General features: G+C 43.3%; 1 protein-coding gene across 7 annotated transcripts in view; it reads left to right on the forward strand.

Moving 5' to 3' along the window:
* Nucleotides 1-27,405, forward strand: part of LOC132825353 (neuronal-specific septin-3-like) — a 407,090-nt gene that overhangs the window by 333,186 nt on the left and 46,499 nt on the right. For all 7 annotated transcript variants that reach the window (XM_060840515.1, XM_060840520.1, XM_060840519.1 and 4 more), the window contains 2 exons: nucleotides 18,106-18,187; nucleotides 20,132-20,269. In XM_060840515.1, coding sequence (XP_060696498.1) covers nucleotides 18,106-18,187; nucleotides 20,132-20,269 — 220 coding nt within the window. The remainder of the gene's footprint in view (nucleotides 1-18,105; nucleotides 18,188-20,131; nucleotides 20,270-27,405) is intronic.

Consider the following 27,405-nt stretch of genomic DNA (forward strand, 5'->3'; position numbering starts at 1 on the left):
TGTCACCTTAAACAAAAACAAACTAACTCTCTCAATTTTGGAATTTCTGAAATAAAAACAGAAAATGCTGGAGAAACTCAAGATAAAATAAAATAATATGAAATCATAAGGGCTATAGATAAGTGAATGGCAGATGTCTTTTCCCTAGGATGAGGGATTTCAAGAATAAGGGACATATTTTTAAGGTGAGAGGAGAAAGATTAAAAAAAGACACGAGGGGCAATGATTTTACACAGAGTGCGGTTCTTGTGTGGAATGAACTTTCACAGGAAGTGGTGGATATGGGTGCAGTTACAACATTTAAACGATATTTGAATAAGTACATAAATAAGAAATGTTCAGAGAGAAATAGGCAAAGCGCAGACAAGTGGGACTAGTTTAGTTTGAGATTATGGTTGGCATGGACTGGTTGGACCGAAGGGTCTGTTTCTGGGCTGTGTGACTCTATGACTTTTATGATTCTGGCAGCATCTGTGGAGAGAGAAACAGAGTTAACGTTTTGAGTCCAGTCCGATTTTTTCCTAATTCTTTCTGCTGCCCCAACAACCTTTTGTGACAGAGTGCACTTCTAGATTCTGAATCTGTTCACAGACATTGCTGTAAGGAATGTGACAGCCTTTCATGTTGGTGCAGGGAGCTGTGGGATGTTCACTGAATATCCATCTGAAGACCAGCAGGACAGCTGAGTGACAAAGTACCAGCATCCAATAAAACAAGTGCCTCCCTCTGGCACAGGAGGGTTTCCAAACTGCTAACTGAAATGTAACTGATCTTATGCTGGCTCTGCATGTAACGGAAAACAGTGAAACTAAAACTGACTTGAGATGAGGCAACCTTTTCATTCATTTGGTCAGTATTAACAGTGCACGGAATCTCCGGGTTACTATACAGACATGCCTTCACACTGTTGTTAGGTACATTGTAGGTAACACATTGTCACATTGCACTCTGGGTTTAACAACTTCTAGAAATGAGAATCTCTCCTCCAGTAATCACTAGATAGCTGATTGCAAATCATCTCTGAAATCCGCTCTGTGCAACACTCTCTAGTCTGTGGGTGGCTCAGTGGTTAACACTGCTGCCTCACAGCACTAGAGACTCAGGTTCGATTCTAGCTCAGGGTGACTATCTGTGTAGTTTGCATGGGTTTCTTCCTCCCACATTCACAAAGATGTGCAGGTTAGATGGCTTGGCCATGCTAAATTGCCCAGAGCATCCAGGGATGTGCTATGGGATATGCAGGGGTCTGGGTGGGATGTTCTTCGGTATGGACTTGATGGACTGAAAGGCCTGCTTCCACATTGTAGGGATTCTATGATTCTAAGTATTGACTTGTAGTTACATAACACGGCAAGAAAATAACCCCCATACATCAAAGAGAGTTAACAGTATAAGTTACCATAAACGGGCTTGTTCATAATTTTCAAATCTATTGATCCTTAGTTAATCACAGAAAACCATAACATGCATAATTCTGGCAAGTGTGAAAATAGATAAGACCCTTGAGCCAGACGGGATTTATCCTAGGATTCTCTTGGAAGCCAGGGAGGAGATTGCAGAGCTTTTGGCTTTGACCTTGATGTCATCATTGTTTACATGAACAGTGCCTGAAGATGGAGGATAGCAAATGTTGTCCCCTTGTTCAAAAGGGGGAGTAGAGACAACCCTGGTAATGATAGACCAGTTAGTATTATTTTGGTTGACGGTAAAGTGCTGGAAAAGGTTATAAGAGAGAGGATTTATAGTCATCTAGAAAGGAATAAGTTGATTAGGGTTAGTCAACACGGTTTTTTGAAAGGTAGTTCATGCCTCACAAACCTTATTGCGTTCTTTGAGAAGGTGGCCAAACAGTTGGATGAGGGTAAAGCGTTTGATGGGGTGTATATGGATTTCAGTAAGGTGTTCGATAAGGTTCCCCACTGTAGGCTATTGCACAAAATACAAAGGCATGGGATTGTGGGTGATTTAGTGGTTTGGATCAGAGAGTGGCTAGCTGACAGAAGACAGAGGGTGGTGTTTGATGGGAAATGTTCACCCTGGAGTTCACTTACTAGTGGTATACCGTAAGGATCTGTTTTGGAGCCACTGCTGTTTGTCATTTTTGTAAATGACCTGGATGAGGGAGTAAAAGGATGAGTTAGTAAATTTGCGGATGGCTCTAACGCCGGTAGAGTTGTGGACAGTGCTGAAGGATATTACAGGTTACAGAGGGACGTGGATTAGCTGCAGAGTTGGGCTGAGAGGTGGTAAATCGAGTTTAATGCGGAAAAGTGAGAGGTGATTCACTTTGGAAGGACCAACAGGAATAGAGTACTGGGCTAATGGTAAGATTCTTGGTCGTGTAGAAGAGCAGAGAGATATTGGCGTCCATATACATAGATCCCTGAAAGTTGCCGCCCAGGTTGATAGAGTTGTTAAGAAGCGTAGGGTGTGTTAGCTTTTATTGGTAGAGGGATTGAGTTTCGGAGCCACGAGGTCATTGCTGCAGCTTTACAAAACTCTGGTGCGGCTGCACCTGGAGTTTTGTGTACAGTTCTGGTCACCGCATTACAGGAAGGATGTGGAAGCTTTGGAAAGTGTTCAGAGAAGATTACTAGAATGTTGCCTGATATGGAGAGAAGGTTTTATGAGGAAAGGTTGAGGGATTTGAGGCTGTTTTCGTTAAGAGAGAAGACGGTTGAGAGGTGACTTAATTGAGACAGCCAAGGTAATCAGAGGATTAGATATGGTGGACTGTGAGAGCCTTTTTCCTTGGATGCTGATGGCTAGCACGAGGGAACATAGCTTTAAATTGAGGGGCAATAGATATAGGACTGATGTCAGAGTAGATTCTCTACTCAGAGAGTGGTAGGCATGTGGAATGCACTGCCTGCAACAGTAGTAGACTTGCCAACTTTAGGGACATTTAAATGGTCATTGGATAAACATATGGATGACAATGGAATAGTGTAGGGTAGGTGGGCTTCAGATTGGTTCCACAGGTTGGCGTAACATCGAGGACCAAAGGGCCTGTACTGTGCTGAAATGTTCTATCCTGTACAGAGGGAAGCTGTATTGCTATGTTAGTGTAAAAAAAATGGAATCCAGGAGTAGAATGTCTGATGAGTGCAGCTCCAACAACACTCATGTAGCTTGACTCCATCCAGGCCAAAGCAGCCTGTTTGATTGGAGCCACATCTGCAAACATCCACTCCCTCCACCACAAATGCTCAGCATCAGTCGTGTGTACTATCTATAAGATGTCTACAAAGATCCTTAGACAGCACTGTATAAACCCATGACCACTTCCATCTGGAAGGATAAAGACAGCAGATACACGGGAACACCACCTTCTCCTCTAAACAACTGACCATGCTGACTTGGAAATATATCTCCGTTCCTTCACTATCACAATCCTGGAATTCCCTCCCTAATGAAATTCTAGATTTACACCAAATGGTAGTTCAAGAAGGCAGCTCATCACCACCTTCTCAAGGGGAACCAAAGACAAGCAATAAATGCTGACCTAGCCAACAACACCCACATCCCTTGAGTAAATTGTATCATTGTCCCACTCTCTATGAAGAGGCTGATATGGTTGTCAGGGAGTAAATGGCTGCCTGCTGTGCAGTAGGACTTCATGAGTATTGCAAAGTTGTTGAGCAGTCAGGACATTGTCATTTTGCTCTGAGACCCAGCTTCGTGGCTGGCCACACCAATGAGGTGAAAGTTTACACACTCAGCGTATGGTATTCTGGTATGGTCTTAGTGTCCCTACCTCGGGACTAGAAGGCCAGGATTAAATCCCATCTGCTCCCAGAGAGTGTCATAACAACTCACTGTCGGGGTTGATTAGAAAATACCTACACTGTCAGCATAAGGGCCAAAGGTAGGGTCCACTCCATTCTGGGTGGGTAGGGATTCCAGGACAAACTCAAACTGAAAGATAATTAGTTGTGAACACTGAGGGTAGTACTCCACTATCCTGTCAATAAAAGCACACATCGACTAAGTGTACTAGATTGCAGCTTTCCTCTGACATTGATGCAGAATAGATCTTGCACTTTCCCACATAATGCTCCATCACATCTGTGAGGGCTTGGATTTTCATTTCACTACAGGAAAGATGGAGTATTCAATTTCCCCATCTCATTGATGGCAAGGCTTGTTTGGGAATGAAATGTGGCTTAATTAGGTTTTTGTTTGAATCATTAAATACCCCTAGCTAGCTAGTGAAATGCATAACTTGCTGCGGCAATGTTTTGGAGCTTGAACATATCTCAGCTGGTTGGGAGTTGGCAAGGTACATGTAAAGATCTCACGAGAGCCATTTATCTTTCAGCGGCCACAGGGCCTGTCTTCCCAGCTGTTTGGTTTGCCCTTTGCTCTCTGCTGAGTAGTAGAAGTAATTTTTCTTACACGTTGCTCCTCATGTAGCTCATTGAGTTTGACCTGAGGGGGATTAAGCCTACTTCAGGCCTTCCCTCTTGGGAGACACCAACCCCACTCCACCACCATCCCCACCCCCAACCCCCAGCAACCCAAAAGCCACCTCCCCACGTTCACATGAGTGCTATCTGGCAACTGACGGGCTGTTGAGTTTCCCAGAGGCTGGTAGCCATCATTCCCACCAGGATTAGTGGGAAGTGGGCCCAATGGTTAGGAATACCATAGGGTCTTGGACCATCAGCAACAGCCAGGAAACACACCGAAGCCAAAGGTGTTCCATCACCAGTTCAAAACCTCACTGTTGCAATTTGAGTAAGCAATGTTGCAAAGACAACGGAGTTGAATTTTGTGTTGCCAAAGGAGGTTATTCCTTCATTTCAGTGTTGGTGCATTGAGTAAACAACAAGTGTAAACACTAAAAGATAGCATGCCTGTATCGAGATCACCCCTCAGCAGCTACTTGGGGATTGGGAATCGGTTTAGCTCAGTTGACTGGATCCATGGTTTGCTGAGCAGTGTGATGCCAACAGCATGGGTTCAATTCCCATCACTTGAGGTAGCCATGAAGGACTTTCCTTCTCAATCTCCTCCCTTGCCTGAGGTTTGGTGGCCTCTAGGTTAAATCAGCACCAGTTGCTTCCCTCTAATAGGAGAGTAGCCCTTATTGTCTGGTAAGACTATGGTGACACAGCAACTTGTGGATTCCCTTTAAGCACGAGGTTTCCAAGTGCACATTCTTTATTGCTTGTGCACTAAATGAGGTTGACGAGGTACATCCAGCTGCTGAAGAGTGCCCCACACTGAGCCTGAACACAGTTCTCCCAAACATACAGTGAGAAAGAAGCCGAGAAGGCTGAAGAAACTCAGTGGGTCTGACAGCCACAAAATCTTCAGCTCGCCCCCTCCATCCTATACCACCTCCCCCATCATTATAACCTTCTCATTCTTCCTCACCTCATGTCCATATTCAGCTTTGTTTCAAAAGTATCCATCTTATTCACCACAACCACTCCATGTAATAGCAAGTGTCTTCTTCTTCTTGGGCGGGCCTTTCAGATCAAGGTTGGCTCCCCCCTACCCCCCAGCTCTGGTGCTGTCGCTCCTGAGGAGGTTAGATTGTCCAGTGCCGGACCTGCACATGCCACTAAGTGGGGATAGAGGATAATGAGGAGGTGAGATTCTTGGGCTTTTGCACGCTCCTTCATGGATACTTCTTCTCCAGTTAGGGCCAGGATGTTCTCATGGGTTGGAGGGGGTGGGTAGCCTATTTACATTTTTGTCAGGGAGACCCTGCAAATGTCCGTGAACCGTTTCCTGTGCACCCGGTAACCACTGAGTGAGTCAAAGCCAGTGTGAGATCATTCAAACTGAATATTGATGACATCAACCGATGCATGCTACCAAGATTTTTGGAGAGGCTGGAAGCACTGTTCCAGATGTTATACATTTACATATAGTTCAATGGCACGATGGCTCAGTGGTTAGCACTGCTGCCTCACAGCACCAGGGACCCGGGTTCGATTCCAGGCTCGGGTGGCTGTCTGTGTGGAGTTTGGACATTCTCCCTGTATCTGCGTGGGTTTCCTCCCGGTGCTCTGGTTTCCTCCCACAATCCAAAGATGTGCAGGTTAGGGCGAAATGGCCATGCTAAATTGTCCATAGTGTTCAGGGATAGGTAGGTTAGGTGCATTAGTCAGGAGTAAATGTAGAGTAATGAGGAATGGGTTTAGGTTGATACTCTCTGAAGGGTCATTGTGGACTTATTGAGCCAAAGGGCCTGCTTCCACACTGTAGGCGTTCTAGTTCTAATTCTAAAGAATCTAAATACAGAGCTCCCACGACTGAGAGGCAGTTACCTTTAGATGAGATAAAGGTAGAGATACAACTCTCTGAGAATAGGAGTGGTCCAGTTAGGTAGAGTATGGGCACTCAGTGTCCAGAGGACCCTTTATAGACAGATCCTTGATGGGATACACAAGGGGATAGGATCCACACAGGGAGGCAATGGCCCAGTGGTATTATCACTGGACTGCTAATCCAGCGACCCAGGTAATGTTCTGGGGATCTGTATTTCAATCCCACCCATGGCAGGTTGTAAAATTTCAATAAAAATCTGGAATCATGAATCAGTCTGTTGTTGATTGTTGGAAAAAAACACATCTGTCTCGCTGATGTCCTTCAGGGAAGGAATCTTACCCTGTCTGGCCTCCGTGTGACTTCAGACCCACAGCAATGTGGTTGACTCTTAACCACCCTCTGGGCAATTAGGGATGGTTAATAAACACTGGCCCAGTCAGTGACACCCTAATCCCTTGAATGAATGAAAAAATAACGAAAGGTCACCATGAAAGTAGCATAGTCCTTAGATGCAGCGTGATATAAGCTACTGGTGGAATTTATTCAGAGCATCGAGCTCCACCTTCTGCATGAAGAGGTTTTTTTCCTGAGTCCCTTTATTTATTGGTGCCTACCCATATATGTATGGCCTGGAGTTTCGGAGTTCCCCTCAGGTGGTCATGTGGCTGTGTCGGCCTGTACAATGAAGTACTGTGGTGGGAGTGAGGCCTACATGCAGCGAGGACAGGAATTGGAATCTGCCAGCTCCTCAGGTTGGCAATTGGAGAAAGCCAGGCCTGTGTTTCACCACTCCCCTCCAGCCACAGTCGAGCATGTTGACAGAGTGAGGGGAGGTCAGGATTCTTTCAGTCCTTGCCCCCCACTACACTCTGGCCTTATCTTCCTGGCACACTTCAAGCCGGGGGAAGTGTCAACAGGTCTTCTGGGGTTGAGTCCTCCCAGATAGTTAGCCGTGGTTAGCTCAAATTTGTCAATACAAGCCTCAGCCAACACTCTCGACAAACCCATAGCATGCTGTGTCCTGCTGAGCCACATGGCCTGAAGGAGAGGGAGGGAGAGGAAATGGTTGCCTTTTTAAAGGGGAAGCTACACTTCTGAAATTATCAGGACCCTGTGGTAAGACCCTGTGTGCCCATGCTGCCTTAAGAGTAATGTTTCTGTCCTCCAGCAAATGAGCTGTTAATGTTTACATTTTAATCCGAATTTGCTTAAACTGCTGCCTCTCAGGCCAGAGAACCAGGTTCGATTCAAGCCTCAGGCAACTGTCTGTGTGGAGTTTGCACATTCTCCCCGTGTCTGTGTGGGTTTCCTCTGGGTGCTCCAGTTTCCTCCCACAATCCAAAGATGTACAGATTAGGTGGATTGGCCAAGCTACAGGGATAGGGGTGAGATGCTGTTCGGAGGGTGGATGCAGACTCAATGGGTCAAATGGTCTCATTCTGCACTGGAGAGATTCCGCGATTCTCATTGTGCCGTTTTTGTAAAGCGAAAGACTTAACATTTCTAAAATACCTTCCATGGCCTCAAGACATCTCAAAATGCCTACCAGTCAACAAGTTCCTTCTGAAATCTAACAGCTGTTGTAGATGTGGGAAAGAACCAATTTGCCCACAGTAAGCTCCCACAGATGTGATAATGTCCCATTTTGTGTCATGAGGCACATTCAGCAACACCAGAACACCAGAAAATACTTGAAAGGTGTGCTTGTGCAGAAATGTCTCAGGTGCTTTGGTGTAATTTCAGAAGCAGGTCATGCTGACTGTAAATCCTTCATGGTCCAGCAGGTGTCTCGATAGAAGCTTTGGCTTGTACGTGATCAGAATAAAATAATGAGCAGTGCTGCTATTGGCAGTTGTACATCATTGGCATCAAGACTCAACTTCAGAGGCAAAAAGTGAGCCCCTTCCTGAGCTGGATCTCAGTCCTTCCTGTTATAAATCTCTGATTCTTGATATGGGTCTCAGTGGCCCCTGTTCATAGAAACAGATAATACGAACAGGAGTAGACCATACACCCCTTCATGCCCACTGTGTCTTTAAATATGACGATAGCTGACCATCCAGCTGTGTCTTGTTCCCACTTTCTCTCTTTGATCCCTTTGAGTCCTAAGAACCATCTCCTTCTTGGGAAACAATCAATGACTTGGCTTCTGTGGCAGAGGATTCCACAAACTCCCCACTCTCTGGGTGAAGAAATGTCTCTCATCCCTGTCCTAAATGGCCTACTCCATATCATTAGACTGTGATCCCTCCCCCCTTGTTGCCCATGGTGATTGTATTAATCGTACAATTATTTCCCTGTGCAAATTTTCCAGAGTTGCCAAACTGTGTTGCCTCAGGGAGTTTTCCAGTATGTGTGAAGAACTGTTGTTTGTTTTGCAATTGTCTCAAAGTTAGTCCTTTGTCTAAAAGCTGTTCCTTCTTCCCAAGCATACTGTGTCCTGGGTTTTTTTCAAAGGGGTCATAAAACCACCAAGGCTCTGAATCGGCTGGTTTGGTGTAGAGATGGAAGGGTTTACTGACAGGCCTTTCATTTATTCGTAAATAAATGAGGCTTCAGGCCTCATGTTTTAGAAGTAACCTGTATAATGAAAGGCAAGTGGTCAGTCCTGGAAGCTGAATTCTTTTTAATCAGTTCCACAGTGGTGTGTGTGAAGAAAGGCTGCTGACGTCAGTCAGGTGAGATGGAGCTTCTCTCGCTTCTTCTGCTCTTCCAATGTGGGCGGCACGGTGGCACAGTGGTTAGCACTGCTGCCTCACAGCGCCAGAGACCTGGGTTCAATTCCTGCCTCAGGCGACTGACTGTGTGGAGTTTGCACATTCTCCCCGTGGGTTTCCTCTGGGTGCTCCGGTTTCCTCCCACAGTCCAAAGATGTGCGGGTCAGGTGAATTGGCTATCCTAAAATGCCCATAGTGTTAGATAAGGAGTAAATGTAGGGTTTTGGGTGGGTTGCACTTTGGCGGGTCGATGTTGACCTGTTGGGTTGAAGGGCCTGTTTCCACACTGTAAGTAATCTAATCTAATCTCGAGCTGTAAGCCTCTGTTTCATTATTACACTGTGTTTAAGGGGTTTGTTTATTGGGACTGTCGCATATCTTCGGAACAGTATAATTAAGTCTAGTTTGGATAGACTGAGGTCTGCGGGTGTTCTGTATTCTGATCTTTCTGTTTCTTTCCATCATTTTGTGAATAAATTTTTGTCTGCCTTAAAACCTGGTAGTCAACCTAGCTAACTTACTCCAAGTAATTTTCTCTGTACAATTACCCAAAACAATTAACAAAGTTATGGCCTGGGCTATCTGCTGAAGAATGTTTTGAGTGGTCTGGATTAGTCCATAACACAACGATGTTGAATCACGGTAGTTTTGCAACGTCGGAGTAGATGTGGGCTATTCAGCCCATTGAGTCTGCTGCTCGATGAGGCCGTGACTGATCTGATAATCCTCAACTGCACCTTTCTGCCTTTTCCCCATAACCCTTGAATGCCTTACTGAATAAAAATGTTTCTATCTCAGCTTTGGATGTACTCAATGATCTAAGACGTTACTGTGTGACTCAGTGCACCAACTGAATCATCGTCAAAAGCCAAGCCTCATCCATATCAGGAGAGCTTACATTTTGACTGTTTGCTGAGTGCAACTTCATCAAGAATGAATTTGCTGGTGCAAGAGATCATAGCAAAATGCCACAATTCAGTTGCTGTGTTTCCATAAAATCTGTCCACTAGTTCTTCATTTTGAAGTCAGTGTGTCTTTTTAATGTTTGTATGACAGACTGTTGAAACCGTCATTCAGAAGCTTAATAATACAAGGTTCTGACAGTTATGACATAAACTTCAAATACAGCTTTTCTATTGTGTAAATGTATGTATGTGGCATTATTTTGATGAGTTTTGTTTGCAGAATGCTTTTATTGCCACCAAACTAGTAGCCCAAGGTGTAAGTGCTGCAGGTGAGAAATCTGCACACTGAGTTTGCTGTGGTGAAAGGCTTAACTTATCCTTGAAGATGTTCAAGAAAGAGGTTGATAATTGTTTAGCCTTTAATGGTATTCAGGGGTATGGAGAGAAACCATGTTCTGGCTACTGAGATAGAGAATCGTATTGAACAGCAGAACAGGCTTGAGGGCTGAATGGTTTACTTTGGCAGAAGTCGGTACTGCAGATGCTGGAGATTAGAGTGGTGCTGGAAAAGCACAGCAGGTCAGGCAGCATCCAAGGTGCAGGAGAATCGACGTTTTGGGCAAAGGAAGGGCTTTTGCCCAAAACGTCAATTTTTCCTGCTTGTCGGATGCAGCCTGACTTGCTGTGCTTTTCCAGCACCACTCTAATCTGGTCTACTTTGGCTCCTAGTTTCCTATTTTTAACTTTTCTATTCCCTTCTTAACAAAAAATGAGTAAAGTATGAGGAACTGGTGACATATCTATTTGAATCCCACCTTAGCAGACAGCGAAATATGAATTTATTAAAAATCTGGAATAAAGAGCTGGCCTCATATTAACTATTGTTGTAAAAAACTGTTTGATTCACTAATGCTCTTTCGGGAAGAAAATCTGCTGTCCTTCCCAGTGTGACCAATATGTGACACAGCAATCCGGTTGACTCATAAATACCCTCTGGCCAGTTTGGGATGAGCTGTAAATGCGGGATTTGCCAGCCATGCACACATCCCATGGGTGAATCTTTTTAAAAGTTATCAAGCGCCACATTCCATATTATTGCTGTTTTTCCTCCCAGGGATGAGAAATTTCTGCCAAATTGTGGATTTTCAAATTTTTCATTTCAGAAATCCACCATTTGACTCTTCATTTTACTTTCAAACCTCAAGCTGTCGGTTGCACTGATTAAACAATGGATTTATCGTTGAGCCATGTACCGAGAGACAGTGAAAAGTGCTGCTTTTGGGCTGTGGAGGCCAAGTCTCTGGATACTTTCAGAAAGAGTTGGATAGAGCTCTTAAGGATAGTGGAATCAAGGATTATGGGGATAAGGCAGGAACAGGATACTCATTGAGGATGATCAGCCATGATCGTAATGAATGGTGGTGCTGGCTCGAAGGGCAGAATAGCCTACTCCTGCACCTATTGTCTTGTCCCGTACAAAGTGCATCAGGATAGCAGCGCACAGCGCAGAATACAGTGTTACCGCCGCCGAGAAGGTGCAGAGAGAGAGATCAAAATTAATATTCGAGAGGCAGAACGTGAGGCCTGCAGATGCTGGAGAGCAGAGTCAAAAAGTGTGGTGCTGGAAAAGCACAGCTGGTCAGGCAGTATCCAAGGGGCAGGAGAGTCATTGTTTCGAGCATAAGCTCTGCATCCTGATAAAGGCCTTCTGCTCGAAACTTCGATTCTCCTTGGATGCTGCCTGACCGGCTGTGCTTTTGCATTAAAATTCGAGAGGTCCATTCAGAAGAGTCATAACAGCAGGGAAGACAGTTCCTCTGAGCAGTGGCTGCAGCATTTAAACCTTGCTGAAAACAAAGTATACTGAAAATCACAGAGGGTCAGGTGGCATCCGTGGAGAGAGAGAGGAAACATTTCGAATCTCGATGACTTTTCATCAGAGCTTTTAAAGTTTGGGCAGTTTTGTGGGCAGTGTTTTCAAACATATCAGCAGTGAAAAGAATAGGGGACTATCTGAAGTTCCTATTCCAATTCCAATCAGTACAATGCCAGATAACACACAGTTTACTGTCTATATTTTTGATGAAAGTACCAAGTGACCATTTTATAAGATTCCTTGGGGGCATCACAGGGTGGATGTTGAGAAGTTGTTTCCCCTTTGGGACAGTGCAGGATCAGAAGGCATAATCTCAGATTAAAGTTTCCCCATTTAAGGCACATGAGGAAGATATTTTTTCTCTCAGAAGAGTTGAAGAGTTATTCACTGCAGAGAGCTAATGAGCATGGGCCACTAAGTATATTCATGGCTGAGAGAGATTTTTTTTTAACCAGGAAGGCAATCAAGAGTTACTGGGAAAAGGCAGGAAAGTGGAGTTCAGGCTGATCAGATCAGCTGTGATCTGGTTGAATGGCAGAGCAGGCTCAATGAGCTGAATGAGGTAACATCAGCTCATGTCCAATGCATTTATTTTGGTACCCTCCACCCTTGCAAATATGTTTTCAGTTTGAAACATAAGATGAAAAATACATGCGTCCTCACAATTTTCACGTGCTGAATGTGTATAAAAAATAAATTTCAGTTAAATAAGGGAAATATTTATGAACACACTATCTTTCTTATTTTTGTTCACTCATGGGACGTGGGACATTGCCAGCTTGGCCGACCTTGATAGACCATCCCTAATTGCCCTTGAGAAGGTGGGTGTGAGGTACCTTCTTGAATCGCTGCAGTCCACCTGCTGTGGGTTGACCCACAATGCCCTTAGGGAGGAAGTTCCAGAATCTTGACGCAATTACAGTGAAGGGGTGGCGATATATTTCCAAGTCAGGATGGTGAGTGGCTTAGATTAGATTACTTACAGTGTGGAAACAGGCCCTTCGGCCCAACAAGTCCACACCGACCCGCCGAAGCGCAACCCACCCATACCCCTACATTTACCCCTTACCTAACACTACGGGCAATTTAGCACGGCCAATTCACCTAACCCACACATCTTTGGACTGTGGGAGGAAACCGGAGCACCCGGAGGAAACCCACGCAGATACAGGGAGAACGTGCAAACTCCACACAGTCAGTCGCCTGAGTCGGGAATTGAACTCGGGTCTCAGGAGCTGTGAGGCAGCAGTGCTAACCACTGTGCCACCATGCCGCCCACAACTTCCATGGGAGGGGAACTTCCATGGGGGTTGTGTATTTGTTGCGCTCGTCCATCTAATTGGTAGTGGTCCTCGCTGATAGAAGGCGTTGTCTAAGGATCTTTGATCTAAGAATTTCTGCAGTGCATCTTGTAAATGGTACACACTGCTGCTACTAAGTGTCGGTGGTGGAGGGTGTGGGTGCTTTTGAATGCGTTGCAAATCAAGCGGGCTGCTATGTCCTGAATGGTGTCAAGCTTCTTGAGTGTTGTTGAAGCTGCATTCATTAGACAAGTGGGGAGTATTCTATCACATTCCTGACTTGTGCCTTGTAGATGGTGGACAGGTTTTGGGGAGTCAGGAGGTGTATTACTCAAATCAGTATTCCAAGCTCTGGCCTGCTGTTGTGGCCACTGTGTGTATATGGCTAGTCCAGTTCAGTTTCTGGTCAGTACTAACCTACAGGATGTTGACAGTGGGGAGTTCAGTGATGGTAACACCATTGAATGCAGGCACGGGAATAGACGTGTTTATAGTTAATAGCTCCCCAGTCATTATTCCTGTGAAGAATAGTTCTGAGCCTGAAATAACTTAAGTTGCATTTAACATTTAAGAATACATATGACCTCAAGAAATTTTCAGAAGGATTTAATGGTGGGTTAGAACTGCCTTTACCAATCCACAACTCTCAGCAGCTGGACACATACAGTTGTACTTATACAGAAGTTACTCCAAACCAAATCTCACCTTCTGCTCAGATCTTGCTGACAGAGCATATAACATTAAATAAATGGTAAAAGCTGCAATAAAACAAGCAGAGAGCACTGTCACTGCCTTGGATAACAGTGACAGGGTAGTGCTAGGTCTCAGTAAAGTTAGAAATGTATTCCATTCCCCACTAATCCAAATTTAACACTGATAAGAGCATCACAATAATAGCATCTCCAAATTGTATCGGAATCCTCAATATCTCCTTGGAGAACGACTTGTGGTTGACTACATGTCCCAGTTGACTGCATGATTGGGCTGTCCTTTACAAAATGTATTGGCTATGAAGCTCACCACCTGTCCTCGCCCTTCCATGCTCGTTTGGTGGACCAGCACTGGTTTCACAGAGCATGGCTCCCTCGAGTGTAGAACTGACAAAATGTGGAAAGTTCACACAGGTATGGAACATCGAGTGAAGAGGTCGTGAGACAGCAAGGAAAGATGGAAGGGAATGTTGTTTCATGCTGTTTTTAAAGACCTACTATTGAAATGGAAGTATTGTTGGTGGAGGGTAGCAGCAGAAGATGGATGCCAGTGGGGGGGGGGGGGGGGCGGTGTTTGTGTCAGCATTTGTGTGCATGTGTGAGCTTGCATGCCCATGAATGGATGTATGCATGTGCATTAGTAGGTGTAAATGTGGCTCATAAGTGTCTATGTGTGTGCACTTGTGTATATCCTTTGAGTATAAGAGTTGGGATGTCATGTTGAGGTTGTACAGGACTTTGGTGAGGCCTCTTCTGGAATACTGTGTCCAGTTCTGGTCACCCTGTTATAGGAAAGATATTGTTCAGCTGGTGAGAGTTCAGAAGACATTAACCGGGATGTTGCTGGGTGTGGATAATTTGAATTATAAAGAAAGGCTGGATCCACTGGGATTTGTAACTGGATCGTAGGAGGTTGAGAGGTGACCTTATAGAGGTTTACAAAATCATTAAGAGTAGAGATAGGGTAAATGGTAGGTATCTTTTTCCGAAGATGGGGGATTTTAAGACAAGGGGGCCTATTTTTAAGATGAGAAGATAGAGATTTAAAACAGACATGGGGGCAATTTTTACACAGAGTGGTTCATGTGTGGAATGAACTTGCTGAGGAAGTGGTGGATGTGGCACAGTTGCAATGTTCAAAAGACTTTTGGATAAGTACACAAATAGGAAAGATTTGGAGGGATATGGGCTAAGAGCAGGCAGGTGGAACTGGTTTAGTCTGGGATTATATTTGGCTTGGACTGAAACGTCTGTTTCTGTGCTACATGATTCTGTGTGGGTGCGTCATGTGTGTATGTATTTCACTGTGTATCTGTCTCATTCACAGACTGAAACATATCATTTATTCTGACATTCCCAGTCAGAATTGAAGGGGAGCTGTATTGTTAGAGGCATTTTTTAAAAAATATTCACTCATGGGATGTGGGTGTCGCTGGCTGGGCCAGTATTTATTGCCCATTAGAGGATTTTAAGCCAAAGTCAAATCTGGCCACTTACATTGGTGCAAAAGGTCTCAGCACATTTATCCCTCAATTGACAATAACTAAGAACAGATTATTTGGCCATTAATCCAATCAGGATTTACAGGAGTGCTTAAGTTGCCGTGTTTCCTATATTGCAACATTGACTGCACATAAACAGCGGTTCAGTAATTGCTCAAATAAGAATGTGTGAAATAAACACAGGTTATTTCTTCCATGTTTAGTAATATGGTGCATTTTGAGATCCTGATACAATTCCAATACAATTTGACCTTTGACCTGGGAATCGCTATCTTGATTGTTCAATAGAAAATTTACTTCGTGCAGCAAAAACTGTAAAACCATACTGTAGGTCGCCTACTGCTAGCTTCTGCAAACAAATATTAAAATGCTTTCTGAAAATTTACCTTGACTTTAATTATGTTCTGCCTTAAGTTGACTCATTTGATTCCGTGGCAAACAGTTAACCCTCCAGCCCGCCTGTGTCAAATGTCACTCCTGGGTAGTTACTTTGTGATTACGCTGGATAACATAAAGCAATCCATCAAGCATGAAGACAGATAGATGAGTGATGTATTTGAAAGAATACATATTATCTGTGTACATGATGATAACTCACAGAAGGTTTGTCAAGGAACAATGGAATTGTTTGTCCCATTTGTATGACCTCTGCCCTCAACAAAACTGAAGCTAGAATTAAACTGGAATTTTCATTGTTAGAGTGACCTGTTTACACATTCAGTGGCCAGGCTTTGATTCAAAGGATACTTCTCAAATTCAAATTAAAACTCTGATAAAAATATTTAATCTTCAACACCAATGGTTAACTGTTCATTGGTAAGATGCATAGTTAAAAATCCCCAATAACAAGTTTGGTCTTAACCAAGAGCTGAAATTGATCAATTATTGTTCATTATTAATATGTTCAAAATGTTCCTCTTACATTTATACTTGGGAGGTTAACAACTTGAACAGATACACTAGAACAAGAGAGGTCAAGAAAAGCTTGAAACTTAAACACACACAGGTTACACACAAGTCCATTATTTTCCGATCCTGTCTGAATCTTGGATGCTTTTCAGTCTCGGAATTCAAGCCAATATATTTTAGTAAGTGCAGGGCTGATGAGTGAAGGGGATTACGTCTCACCAGAAGAGTTTTGGATAAGCCTGAGGGCTATGGAGGGTGGGAAATGAAAGGTGGATGTGGAGTGTGTTTGTCAAGACTGCGAGAAATGAAGGTATATATGAGACCTACTATTTAACAGTTAGCTACATTGTGCTGCTAGTTTATTGAAGGGGGTTGCTGGACAAGACATACTTTTGGATGTTCTGTTTAGTTTAAAGTTTGAGGAGGAATTTGATTTTCATATAATTTTCAATAATTATGCATTAACTTGACAACTTGTAAATGTTTTCATATGTTAATTAATTCGGGAAATGGAGCTATACAAGAAACAGCTGGGATGGAGGTCGGGGAGAGTTGGATGACAAAATAGATTAGACACTAAGTTATTGGTTCAGAGAACGGAGTTGGAGTCAACCATGAGTGACAGGATATTTCTTCTTAAATTAATGACTGTAATTGCCCTTACATGAAATAGGTTTCTAGTGAATGCAATTCCTTAGCATAGAGTCACGGAGGTTTACAGCGTGGTTCAAGTCAGCCCAACTTGTCCATGCCATCCACTTAATCTCATCTCATTTTCCTGCATTTGATCTATACCCCTTCATAGCTATCCCATCCATATACCTGTCCAAATGTTTCTTAAATGACAAAATTATACTCACCTCCATGTTCCAGACACTCAGCACCCTATATGTGAAAATATTGCCCCTCTGGACCCTTTTGTATCTCTCCCCTCTCACCTTAAACTAATGCCCTCTGGTTTAAACCCGTACCTTCCCCCACCACCACTACCCTGGGGAAAAACTGTTGGCTATCTACTTATCTACGCCCCTCATGATGTTATAGACGTCTATAAAGTCACTCCTCAGCCCTTCACACTTTTCATAAAGCCGCAGGATGACAACAGAACGCTGCTACTTTGATGTGGCAGTGGGTTCATTCCTGTGGATGGGGCTGTACCATGTTATGACGAACGCAGTATTGCCAACATTGAAGCTTACCAGACCAGCTTTGGAAAGGCTGCCCCAGGGGATTGAAACAGAAGAAAAGTGTTCTGTTGCTCAGCATCAACATCCCTCACATAAATAATCTTGGATAATTTTTGAAATGTTATAGAGAAATTTTACATTCTGTAAAGATAAAGTCTGTTTCTCAGCATCAGAGAGAGTGTACAGAAGTTAATGTGAAGTTATTACACTGCTAAACTTTCAGATAACGTCTCATCCAACAACGAGATACTTTCTCATGGCTTTTGACAGTGAGAGAAGCAGCATAGAGTGAAGATTCTTGCAAAAGCATGGTTACAGTAGAGATTGCAGACTGTTGGAACATCTAGAGTGCACCCTGACATTAACATGTGGATTTTCATGCAAAATTTTACATATGAAAACTCCAAAGTCAGTTTCAGTACCGAAATGTAAATGAATGCTGACAATTCCAATTTGGTTATCGTAGTAAAGTCTGCACCGATGACTTTAAAGCTCCAAACTTTTGCTCCTAACTAATAATTTTACAAGAGCAATGCAGAAATGCACTATCATATTTAATATACTTGTGATGTTCTTGAGACTAGTTAAAAATGGATATGAAACACTGGATTTTCTTCACGGTACATATTACACCATTGCTTTTCTGGTTGTAATGTATATTTCACCTGTCTGACCTTCCTGATGTATTTGTTTTTAATTATTTTTCATCCCAGTCATTGAAGAAAAAGGAGTAAAAATGAATCTGACAGTTATAGACACGCCGGGATTTGGTGATCAGATAAACAACGAGAACTGGTATGTTGACCATTTCCATCAGCCACTCTGTTAGTTTGTCGGGGGAGGGGGGATGTTTAACACCAGAGGGCATAGGTTTAAGGTGAGAGGGGAAAGATACATAAGAGTCATGGGGAACAATTATTTCACACAGAGGGTGGTGAGTGTCTGGAACAGGCTGCCAGAGGGAGTGGTGAAAGCAAGTACAATTTTGTCATTTAAGAAACATTTGGACAGGTACATGGATAGGATAGGTATGGAGGGGTATGGACCAAACATAAAAGTGGAACGAGACTTTGTCTGTTTAAAAGATTTCAAGTGCTCTCCAGTGATTTATTAATTGTAGCAATTCAGCACTCTGTTTTTATTTAACGTATTTGTCTCACCAACCTGTTCAGAGATATCATTACAAAACTCTAGAGCAGGTGGGACTTGAACTTGGGTCTCTCAGTTCAGTGCCACTAGATCCATCACTTTACACCGCCCAAATCATTGTTCAGAATTCAACTGTCAGTAAAGGACAAACAAGTCCTGCCTCCTCCAACCTCTCCAAAGGACAGGTTAACCACTGAAGCCAAACATCAATCTGCCTTATCCAATAGAAACAATTTCTATTCCAACCATGGACCTTCTCCGGGCTGAACAAAACACTCTTCTGAGGGAAGTGACGAATCGTAAAATACTTGTGGCGCAGAAGGAAGTCACTGTCAGTTCATTCTGCCCTGGACAGCTGAGAAATGAGCTACCCCACATAGTCCTACTGTCCAGCAGTTAGTCAGGAGCCCTGTGTGTGACAGCAGTGCAGATGCACATAGAGTCATAGAGTATGGAAACAGAACCTTCAGTCCCCATCCAGACACCTTGTGTGAGGTGGGAGTTTCTGCCTCTCGCACCTTTCAAGCAGGGTGTTCCAGACTCCACCCTCTGGAGGGAGAAAAGACTTCTCTTCATGTCCCCTATAACCGTGGTTAGCACTGCTGCCTCACAGCGCCTGTAGACCCGGGTTCAATTCCCGACTCAGGTGACTGACTGTGTGGAGTTTGCACGTTCTCCCCGTGTCTGCGTGGGTTTCCTCCGGGTGCTCCGGTTTCCTCCCACAGTCACAAAGATGTGCGGGTCAGGTGAATTGGTCAAGCTAAATTGCCCGTAGTGTTAGGTAAAGGGTAAATGTAGGGGTATGGGTGGGTTGCGCTTTGGCGGGTCGGTGTGGGCTTGTTGGGCCGAAGGGCCTGTTTCCACGCTGTAAGTCTAATCTAAACCCTTCGACTAATCACTTGAAACCGCTGCTGCCTAGTCACGGGTAAAGTACTTCAGTGAAGTTGCATGGTCCGGAGTGAATTGTAATGTTTTAAGTAATGGAAGTGTTGCACTTGCGTTGATTACTGGTTCTGTTGCAAAATAACCTTCTTAGTCTCTTGAAATACAAACTGCCCATGTTAGAGAGTAGCCTTTCTTAATGCAATGTTAGTGTTTCTAGCAATTATGAGAGAGAGAAAGCTAGGAAATGGCACACAGGATGTGGCCATCAGGGCTCGCTGACTGATATCAAAGGATGAACTGTCTTAAATGCCTGATCTGCAAGTCTGTCATCTAATCAGATTATCACTTTCAGCCTAAAACCCCAGAGTAAAACATTTGAGCATTTGTCTGCCAGATCAGCATTAAGGAAAGTATCGCTCTGAGAAGCTGGATAGATTAGTAACTGCTGCCTTTCCCATCGCATCCCAGCTGCATAGACAGGGAGAGAGAGCGGGAGGTCCAGAAGGTATAATTTGTGAATTGATGATTCGAAACATTGTCGACGGTTTGATTTCGGTCATTGTATGAACAAATTACAGACAAACACTGAGGTGATTTAGTCAGAGCTGAGGAGTGATTTAGTCATCTTTCCAGATGAAGTCCTGAGGAACCGTGACTCGCGACTGAACCTAGAGACGTTTGTAATCAAAGAATCCTGTGTTACAGCTGGGAGCCAATTGTGAAATACATTAATGAACAGTATGAGAAGTACCTGAGGGAAGAGATTAATATTAACCGGAAGAAGCGAATTCCCGATACTAGAGTACACTGTTGTGTCTATTTCGTGCCTCCCACTGGACACTGGTATGTACTGTTTGACAATCCTCTCTTAATAACTGTCCTTAACCTTCTGAATGGCTTATCAATTTGGTGCCACCCAATGTTTTTAACATCATACATTAGCATTCTTTGGGATTTTTGCATTGGACCTTAAAGATGTGCCTGCAATGCATTTCCTATTGCACTTCAGATGTCCAACTGTTCTGTCAGGACCTCAAAACAAAAAGATACCATTTTGACACAACAGCTTTAATTTGGAATGTACAAAATTTATTGTCAATTGAAGTAACTGAATAGGCTCGGGAATCAGGCGCTCTATCCCTGACTGACCTCGCCAATCAATTTTCTGACCTGTACCAGTGTTTGCTGAATACCAGTTGGGTCAACCTAGGCTCAGTAATGTCATCTCAGATAATTGTGGTTCCAGTCCCACCTTCGAGAGATGTGAGAATATAATTTTGTCCAGTTGTCCTGCTGCGTGCTCCTGAGGCCTTCACTTGTGCCCAGTAACAGTTCCATGGTCCCCTCAATCCCCTGTGTTTTTCTGTTTAGGAATGCTGTGCAATGAAGTGGATATGTTTATCATTGTTTCTAGCATCATTGTTTAACTTATGACTTACCTGCGATTCTCTGGGCTTTAACCCCTTAGGCTGGGATTCTGCCTTTTCCAAATGACCAGGGACATCCATCTCATATAGTTATCCAGGCAGTTCACAAATTCATGGTGGCCTGAGCAAATATTATTTTAATAACACGTGTACTGTGTTAATATGTAACTGGACCAAATTCTCATTCCCAAAGGTGCAGTAGGCGATACACCATTTGGGGAGTGGTGGTGGCTGGGACATTGGACAGTGAGAGATGATGTGGAGGGGAATCAGAAATGCAAAGGTGACACAGAAACATCAAGAATCTCCCTCATTGATTGGCTGCACATATACAACTGGGGAAGTTAGAGATGAAGGATTTAAGTAACAGCCCTCCCTCCCTCACTCCATCTGTCTGCTGCCTCTCTCTGATGCTGATTCTCAGTGCTGTTCACTAGCAAAGACTTATCCCATTGTCTCACTCACACCCTCCCTCCCGGTACCCCTCTGCACACTGCTTCATGCTGAGATTGACTTGCCTTTTGTACCACATCAGCCAAACCCTTTGTGAACAGGCTGTGGGGGAGGAGGAGACATCTCATCAGTCACTTGCTCCAACTCTGAGCGTTGTCGCTTGAGAACCACGTCACGTTCATTTCCCTCGGGTTATTTCAGGTGACCTTTTGAAGCTCACACCATACTGCGAACCTTGAATCTTAACTGCCTTTGTGTAGTGCTGAGGGGTATCTGCAGTGTTGACTGAGGAGCTGCTAAAGCAAGGATCAGATGGATGTAAATGATCACTTTGTAGAAGAGCTGACTTCTCCTGCTGTTGGGTTGTATGTACATTATTGTAACAAAAGCTGGAAAACTCTGCAAGATTCAACTGATTTATGTGCTTGCACACACTGATGATCCTAAAATGTACAACTAAGGGTTAATCCATTTTGACATAAAGGAGGCTGTGAGACAGCATGGAAGGAGACCATTCAGCCCATTGCATTTCTTCCAGCCTTTTGAAGCAGTCTTTCTCCCTTGCCCTTTCCCCATAGGCCTTGTTTCCCCTTCAAGGCTTTTATTCAAATTTTCCTTTTTAATGAAACTGCTGGAACGTGATGATAATTTCTGAAAAAGTGGGGGAAGTATACGAAACAGTGTTGATAAAACTGTCGCATATCATCTATCCTTTTTCATTTGCTTATCCCTCCAGCTCTGTAGACAAATGAATTACAGGTGGACATTTGTACCATAGATTGCTGAGCCAAAGTCGCTAAATCTGGAATTTAATAAGTTTTTATTTGTGAAGGCATCTGTGAAGTATCTATTTAACACATTGTGCTTCTCTACAATTTCACCACAGTCTGCCCTTTAAAGGATTTGCCTGTTCTTTATGGCCCTGTTTAGGGCCAGTACATGCATTTGAAAGTAAAATTGAGTCCCTCTCTTTGCCAGCTACATCTGCCTTTGCGAATCCTGCTGCCAACTTTCACGTCATATTTTCCGCCTGCTCCCATGTTGATGGCACATTGCCAAAAGATTGCATTGCAAAGAGTTCACTACTAATTTGTATTCTCATGAGAGTGTTTTAAACTGGATTCCATCTCCCTCAGTTGCTTATGTACCAAGCGGGTTGATGGTCTTCAGGCAATGGCTAGAGGATCTGAACAAGGTACAAAGTTGTTTCAGTGTTTGAGAAGTCAGAAAAGGAAGAGTAGAAGTGATTATACTGAATTGTAGAATCCTTACAGTGTGGATGCAGGCCATTCAGCCCATCCTGACCCTCCAAACAGCATCCCACCCTATCCCTGCATTTCCCATGGCTAATCCAACTAATCTGCATAATTTGGACTGAGGGAGGAAACCCATGCGGTCACGGGGAGAATGTGCAAACTCCTCGTGGACAAGCACCCAAGGCTGGAACCAAACCCAGGTCCCTGGTGCTGTGAGGCAGCAGTGCTAACCACTGAGCCACCATGCCGCCCATAATACTGCATACCTTCAAAATGACTGGAGGCTTCATGGTGTTGAATGCAGAAGGTGTCATGTATAGGTAAGTGCAGCTCTTGAAGGCACTGCCTAGAACATCTGGAAAGCTTTCCATTCTATTTTACATAGTGCTAAACAGAAACCCAATGAAAATCTGGATTGCAAAGATCCCGCTGATGTTCTTTATCAATGAAATCACTAATTTGTAACAGTCAGACTCAGTTCACCCTTGTAGACCAGGTGGAAACACATGTTCTTGTCCACGCCCCTCCAGAATAGTCAGCTTGTTCATGGTATTGGAGAGCCTTTATGCTTGAAGCTGCGGCCCCTAGGAGCCCAATTCAATTCTTAGCCAAGTCAGAACTCCCTCAGTGCTCTGACATCTCTGCATTATGTACTCAAAGTGTTCTGCAGAAAATTTCAAAATACACAACATAGTTAAGCATCTTTTAAACCAAAGAATTCATCAGAAGAGGAAAAGTTTCATAATAAAGGCAAGTGTCATATATGCTCCAGATTTAACAAATGCCTACCTGTTTGCAGTTCTTCTGATTCTATCTCTAATACTCCAGCAAATTAAATGCATAGCACAGAACATCACAGAATGACACAGCACTGCAGGCTATTTGGCCTATCCTGCCCATACTGGCACTTTGAATGGAACTCCCTGCCTCAGGTGATGAAGTTGGTGAATATTTTAAGACAGAGGTAGATACTTTCTTATTAGGTAGGAGAATCAAACGTTATCAGGGATAGATGGGAATGTGAAACTTGAAACACAGTCGATCAGCCATGATCTTATGGAAAGGCAAACCAAAGTCAAGAGGCCGAATGGTCTAACTCTGCTTCTGTTTCATAAATTCAGAGGTCCCACAGTCTTGCCCAATTCTTTACGCTTCTAGGGTGCCATGTGGAAGGTATGTTTGAGCCAGAATGTTGCAGATTGTAACAACATTTTAGGTATTAAAGGCTTCCTCAAGGCTCCTGTGCTTTGTTCCCCAATTTCCTTCATTCTGTGTCTTCGGGTTACTTGCCATTTCTCCTTATTTCATCTCTGAAAATCCTTCATGCTCTTGAACTCCTACAACAAATCTTTCATTAGCCTTGCTATACTAAAAACAACAACTGCAGTTTCTCTAGCCTCTCCATATACTTTAATTCATTTATCCATGACATCACCCTGGCAAGTCTCCTTTGCGCACTATCTAAGGATTTGACATCCTTCCTAAAGAGTAATGTCCACATTTGGTCGCATAATCCACTTAGGGTCTAGTGCTAAAGGATTTTGGAAAGAATTTTTCACAGGATGTGGGCATTACTAGCAAGTTCAGCATTTTTGCCCATACCCAATTTGAATGTGCTTGAGAGGGGGTCAGTGAGCTGTCTTCTTGAACCACAGCAGTCCCTGTAGTGGAGGTAAACCCATCCTGCAGTTAGAGTAGGAACTCCAGGTGTTTGACTCAGTGACAGTGAAAAGACTGAACAACGTATTTCCAGACAGGACAGTGTGTGACTTGGAGGTGAACTGTCTGGTGCCCACACGCATTTGTTGCCCTTGTCTTTCTCAATGGCAGAAGTCAGGAGTTTGTTTGTTTTAATTTTATTCATTCCTGGGATGTGGGCGTCAGTAGCTAAGCTAGCGTTTATCACCCATCCCAAATTACCCAGAGAACTATTAAGAGTTACATCTAGGCCAGACCAGATAAGAATGACCATTTCCTTCCTAAAGGATATTAGTGAACCAGGTGGGTTTTCCCCCAGCAATCGCTTCATGATGGTCATCATCGCCCACATAATCCATTTAGGATCTAGTGCTAAAGGATTTTTGAAAGACGTTTTCACAGGGCATTACTAGCAAGGTCAGCATTTATTGCCCAGACCTTAATGCCAGATTTTATTTTATTGAATTCAAATTCCAACAGCTGCTATGGTGAGATTCATAGCTGAGTCCCCAGAATATTGCCTGGGTCTCTGTAGTAATAGTCTAGTGATATTGCCACTAGGCCATTGCCTCCAAATGTTGTTGTCATGGTGGGAGGCCTGTTGAGTTGCAGTGCATTTTGTATATCATAACATTTTTCTTGCCCTTGTTCGCGATACATTTACGATTAATGCCAAAAAATCCAGCCTGCCTATTTAACTACTTACTTTACTTGTCCTGCCATGGTCAAAGGCTGGTGTCAGTTAACCCCTGGGTTTATTTACTCCTCTACTTCTGTCTTTAAAATTGTACTGTCTGGTTTATACCAGTGCTATTCAATGTTCTTGCATATGCCACTTCTCACTCCTATGCATTAAGTTTCATCTGACACGTATCTGATCTCCATCTGCAAACTGAATTTATGCTGTGTACACCCAAGTCCAGCTCACTCATATATAACAAAAGCAGTGGTCAGAATATGAGAGGGGAAGGCAGCATTGCATATGTACTCCAGCCGAAAAACAACCAGTCACCATTAATCTTTGCTTTCTGTCCCTTCGCCAATTTCGCCACACAGCTACTGACCTGCTAATTCTACGAGCTTAAAATCGGCAAACAAGTCTATTATGTTAGAATTCATCAAATGCTTTTTGAAAGTTCACATATAAAACATCAACCACAAAAATCTCATCCATTATGTAAGCATAGAGCTAGCACACCTGAGAAAAAACAAATTTTGCAGTTTACTCCCTCAGAAAGAAATGTCGAGGATTAAGATTGTATATCTTATTGTAATATCAGAAAGATAAATAATTGAATCACATCTAATGAAAATTGCCACGTCCCATTTGACAAGCTGTTATTGTCTTGTATAATCTTAGCACTGACTTAAGATCAGGAGCAAAGGATACTTGTTACCCTCTGAAGGTTGTGCCTGCCTTTATCTTGTGCCCTTTTAACATGGAAGCTCAAATAGTCTTTGAGCGCTTCAGTGACTTTGAGGATGGCAATTTCAAAGGAATTGAACCTTGTTGAACCTAAAGCCTTATCAGTGAAAATGGCTAGAGGCTAAAACTTGTCAGTGCTATTTCACAGCCTTGTTTAATACTGAACATCAAATCAGTTACCCAAGAATGCCTGTTTGTAGCCTTTCAGGCCACCCACTCCACACAATCTTCAAAATGATGCAAAATGCAGCTTTTGTGTTTTTTAGTCACTGTCAATCATTTATGTTAATGTTAAATTTAAGTTTGTTTTCTGGAGGGTTTGTTTATAGATAATGGAATAGTCTCAGGACTGTGAAAAAGCTAAATTAATTTAAAAAGACGAAAGTCATTCAATCAGCAGCTGACTTGGTAACATCTGCATGTTAAAATTGTCCCTGTACTGACTGATAGCAACTACCTGACTGTAATCCTGATTACCTGCTTTATAGTCAACATCCACAGCTTGTGTATCTCACTGTATCCAGGTAAGTGTTTCAGTTTGTAAGTGATGAATTCATGACCTTTTAAACAGTACCCATTTCAATCTTTAATTGCCTTCAGTACAGTACATAAGTGAATTGGGAAAAAAAACAAGATCTATGGATGCTGAAACCAAAACCGAAATTGCTAGTCAAACTCAGCAGGTCTAGGCAGCAACTGTGGAGAGAAAACACAGTTACTGTTTCAGATCTAGACTTCTGAAGAAGAGTCTTTGGACCCGAAATGTAAACTCTGCTTTCTTGCTGCATAAATGCTGCCAGACCTGCTGAGTTCCTCCAGCTATTCCTGGTTTTGTTTCTCTGGGTTTGGGTCTGTTTCTGCTGAACTTCCATGCAGCAACAATCACTCCATGTGAGAGTTCTGCTCAGAGCTGACCAAAGCCTTCACAGTGATAGACTTTTCACATCTACTTTCCGCTGCCGAAGATGTCACAATGTTGTGGTAAATTTGTGAGCAGTAAGAGCCTACAGGAAATGTACAAATTTCACAGCTTTTAGAGAAACAACAGAAAACTTCAACAGAATTGTGGCTGGTTTGGTATAAAGTAGGAGCTGAAAATGTGTTGCTGAAAGGATTCAGGATTCCTGAAGAAGGGCTCATGCCCGAAATGTCGATTCTCCTGCTCCTTGGATGCTGCCTGACCTGCTGCGCTTTTCCAGCAACACATTTTCAGCTCTGATCTCCAGCATCTGCAGTCCTCACTTTCTCCTATGAAGTAGGAGCAGTCTATAAGGAAAATTTGACAGGTCTGTCCAATTCTCTGAGAGAAAAAAAAAGAAGCTAAGGAGATGGGGAGGTGGGGGAAAGGCCTCCAGCAAATTATTTAGCAAAATACTGAGCAAAACTTTGGGATCTTCCAGAACTAACTTTCTTTCCAAAAGGATGCTGAAATGCTGTCAGAATGGCTGTCAGTGTTCAGGTGACCTCTGTGACTCATGCATTGATTCAGAAGTATCTCAGCTCTCCAGAAAGTTTCTAATCCAGTGCTCCCCCTTGAATGGATTTACCATGACAGAAATCATTTGTGCAATTCACACCTACTGCATAGTAGGCTTGACCCAAAACTCAGGTCTAGACTTCATATCTCCAAGTTTGATATTTAACAAAGAGAATGTGGTGAACCTGGTTCACTGTAAACCGGTCTGAATAACCCTTCATTTCCCTATTGTTTAGCCGTGT

This window comes from Hemiscyllium ocellatum, chromosome 20 (genome assembly GCF_020745735.1).
Source record: "Hemiscyllium ocellatum isolate sHemOce1 chromosome 20, sHemOce1.pat.X.cur, whole genome shotgun sequence".
Lineage (NCBI taxonomy): Eukaryota > Metazoa > Chordata > Chondrichthyes > Orectolobiformes > Hemiscylliidae > Hemiscyllium > Hemiscyllium ocellatum.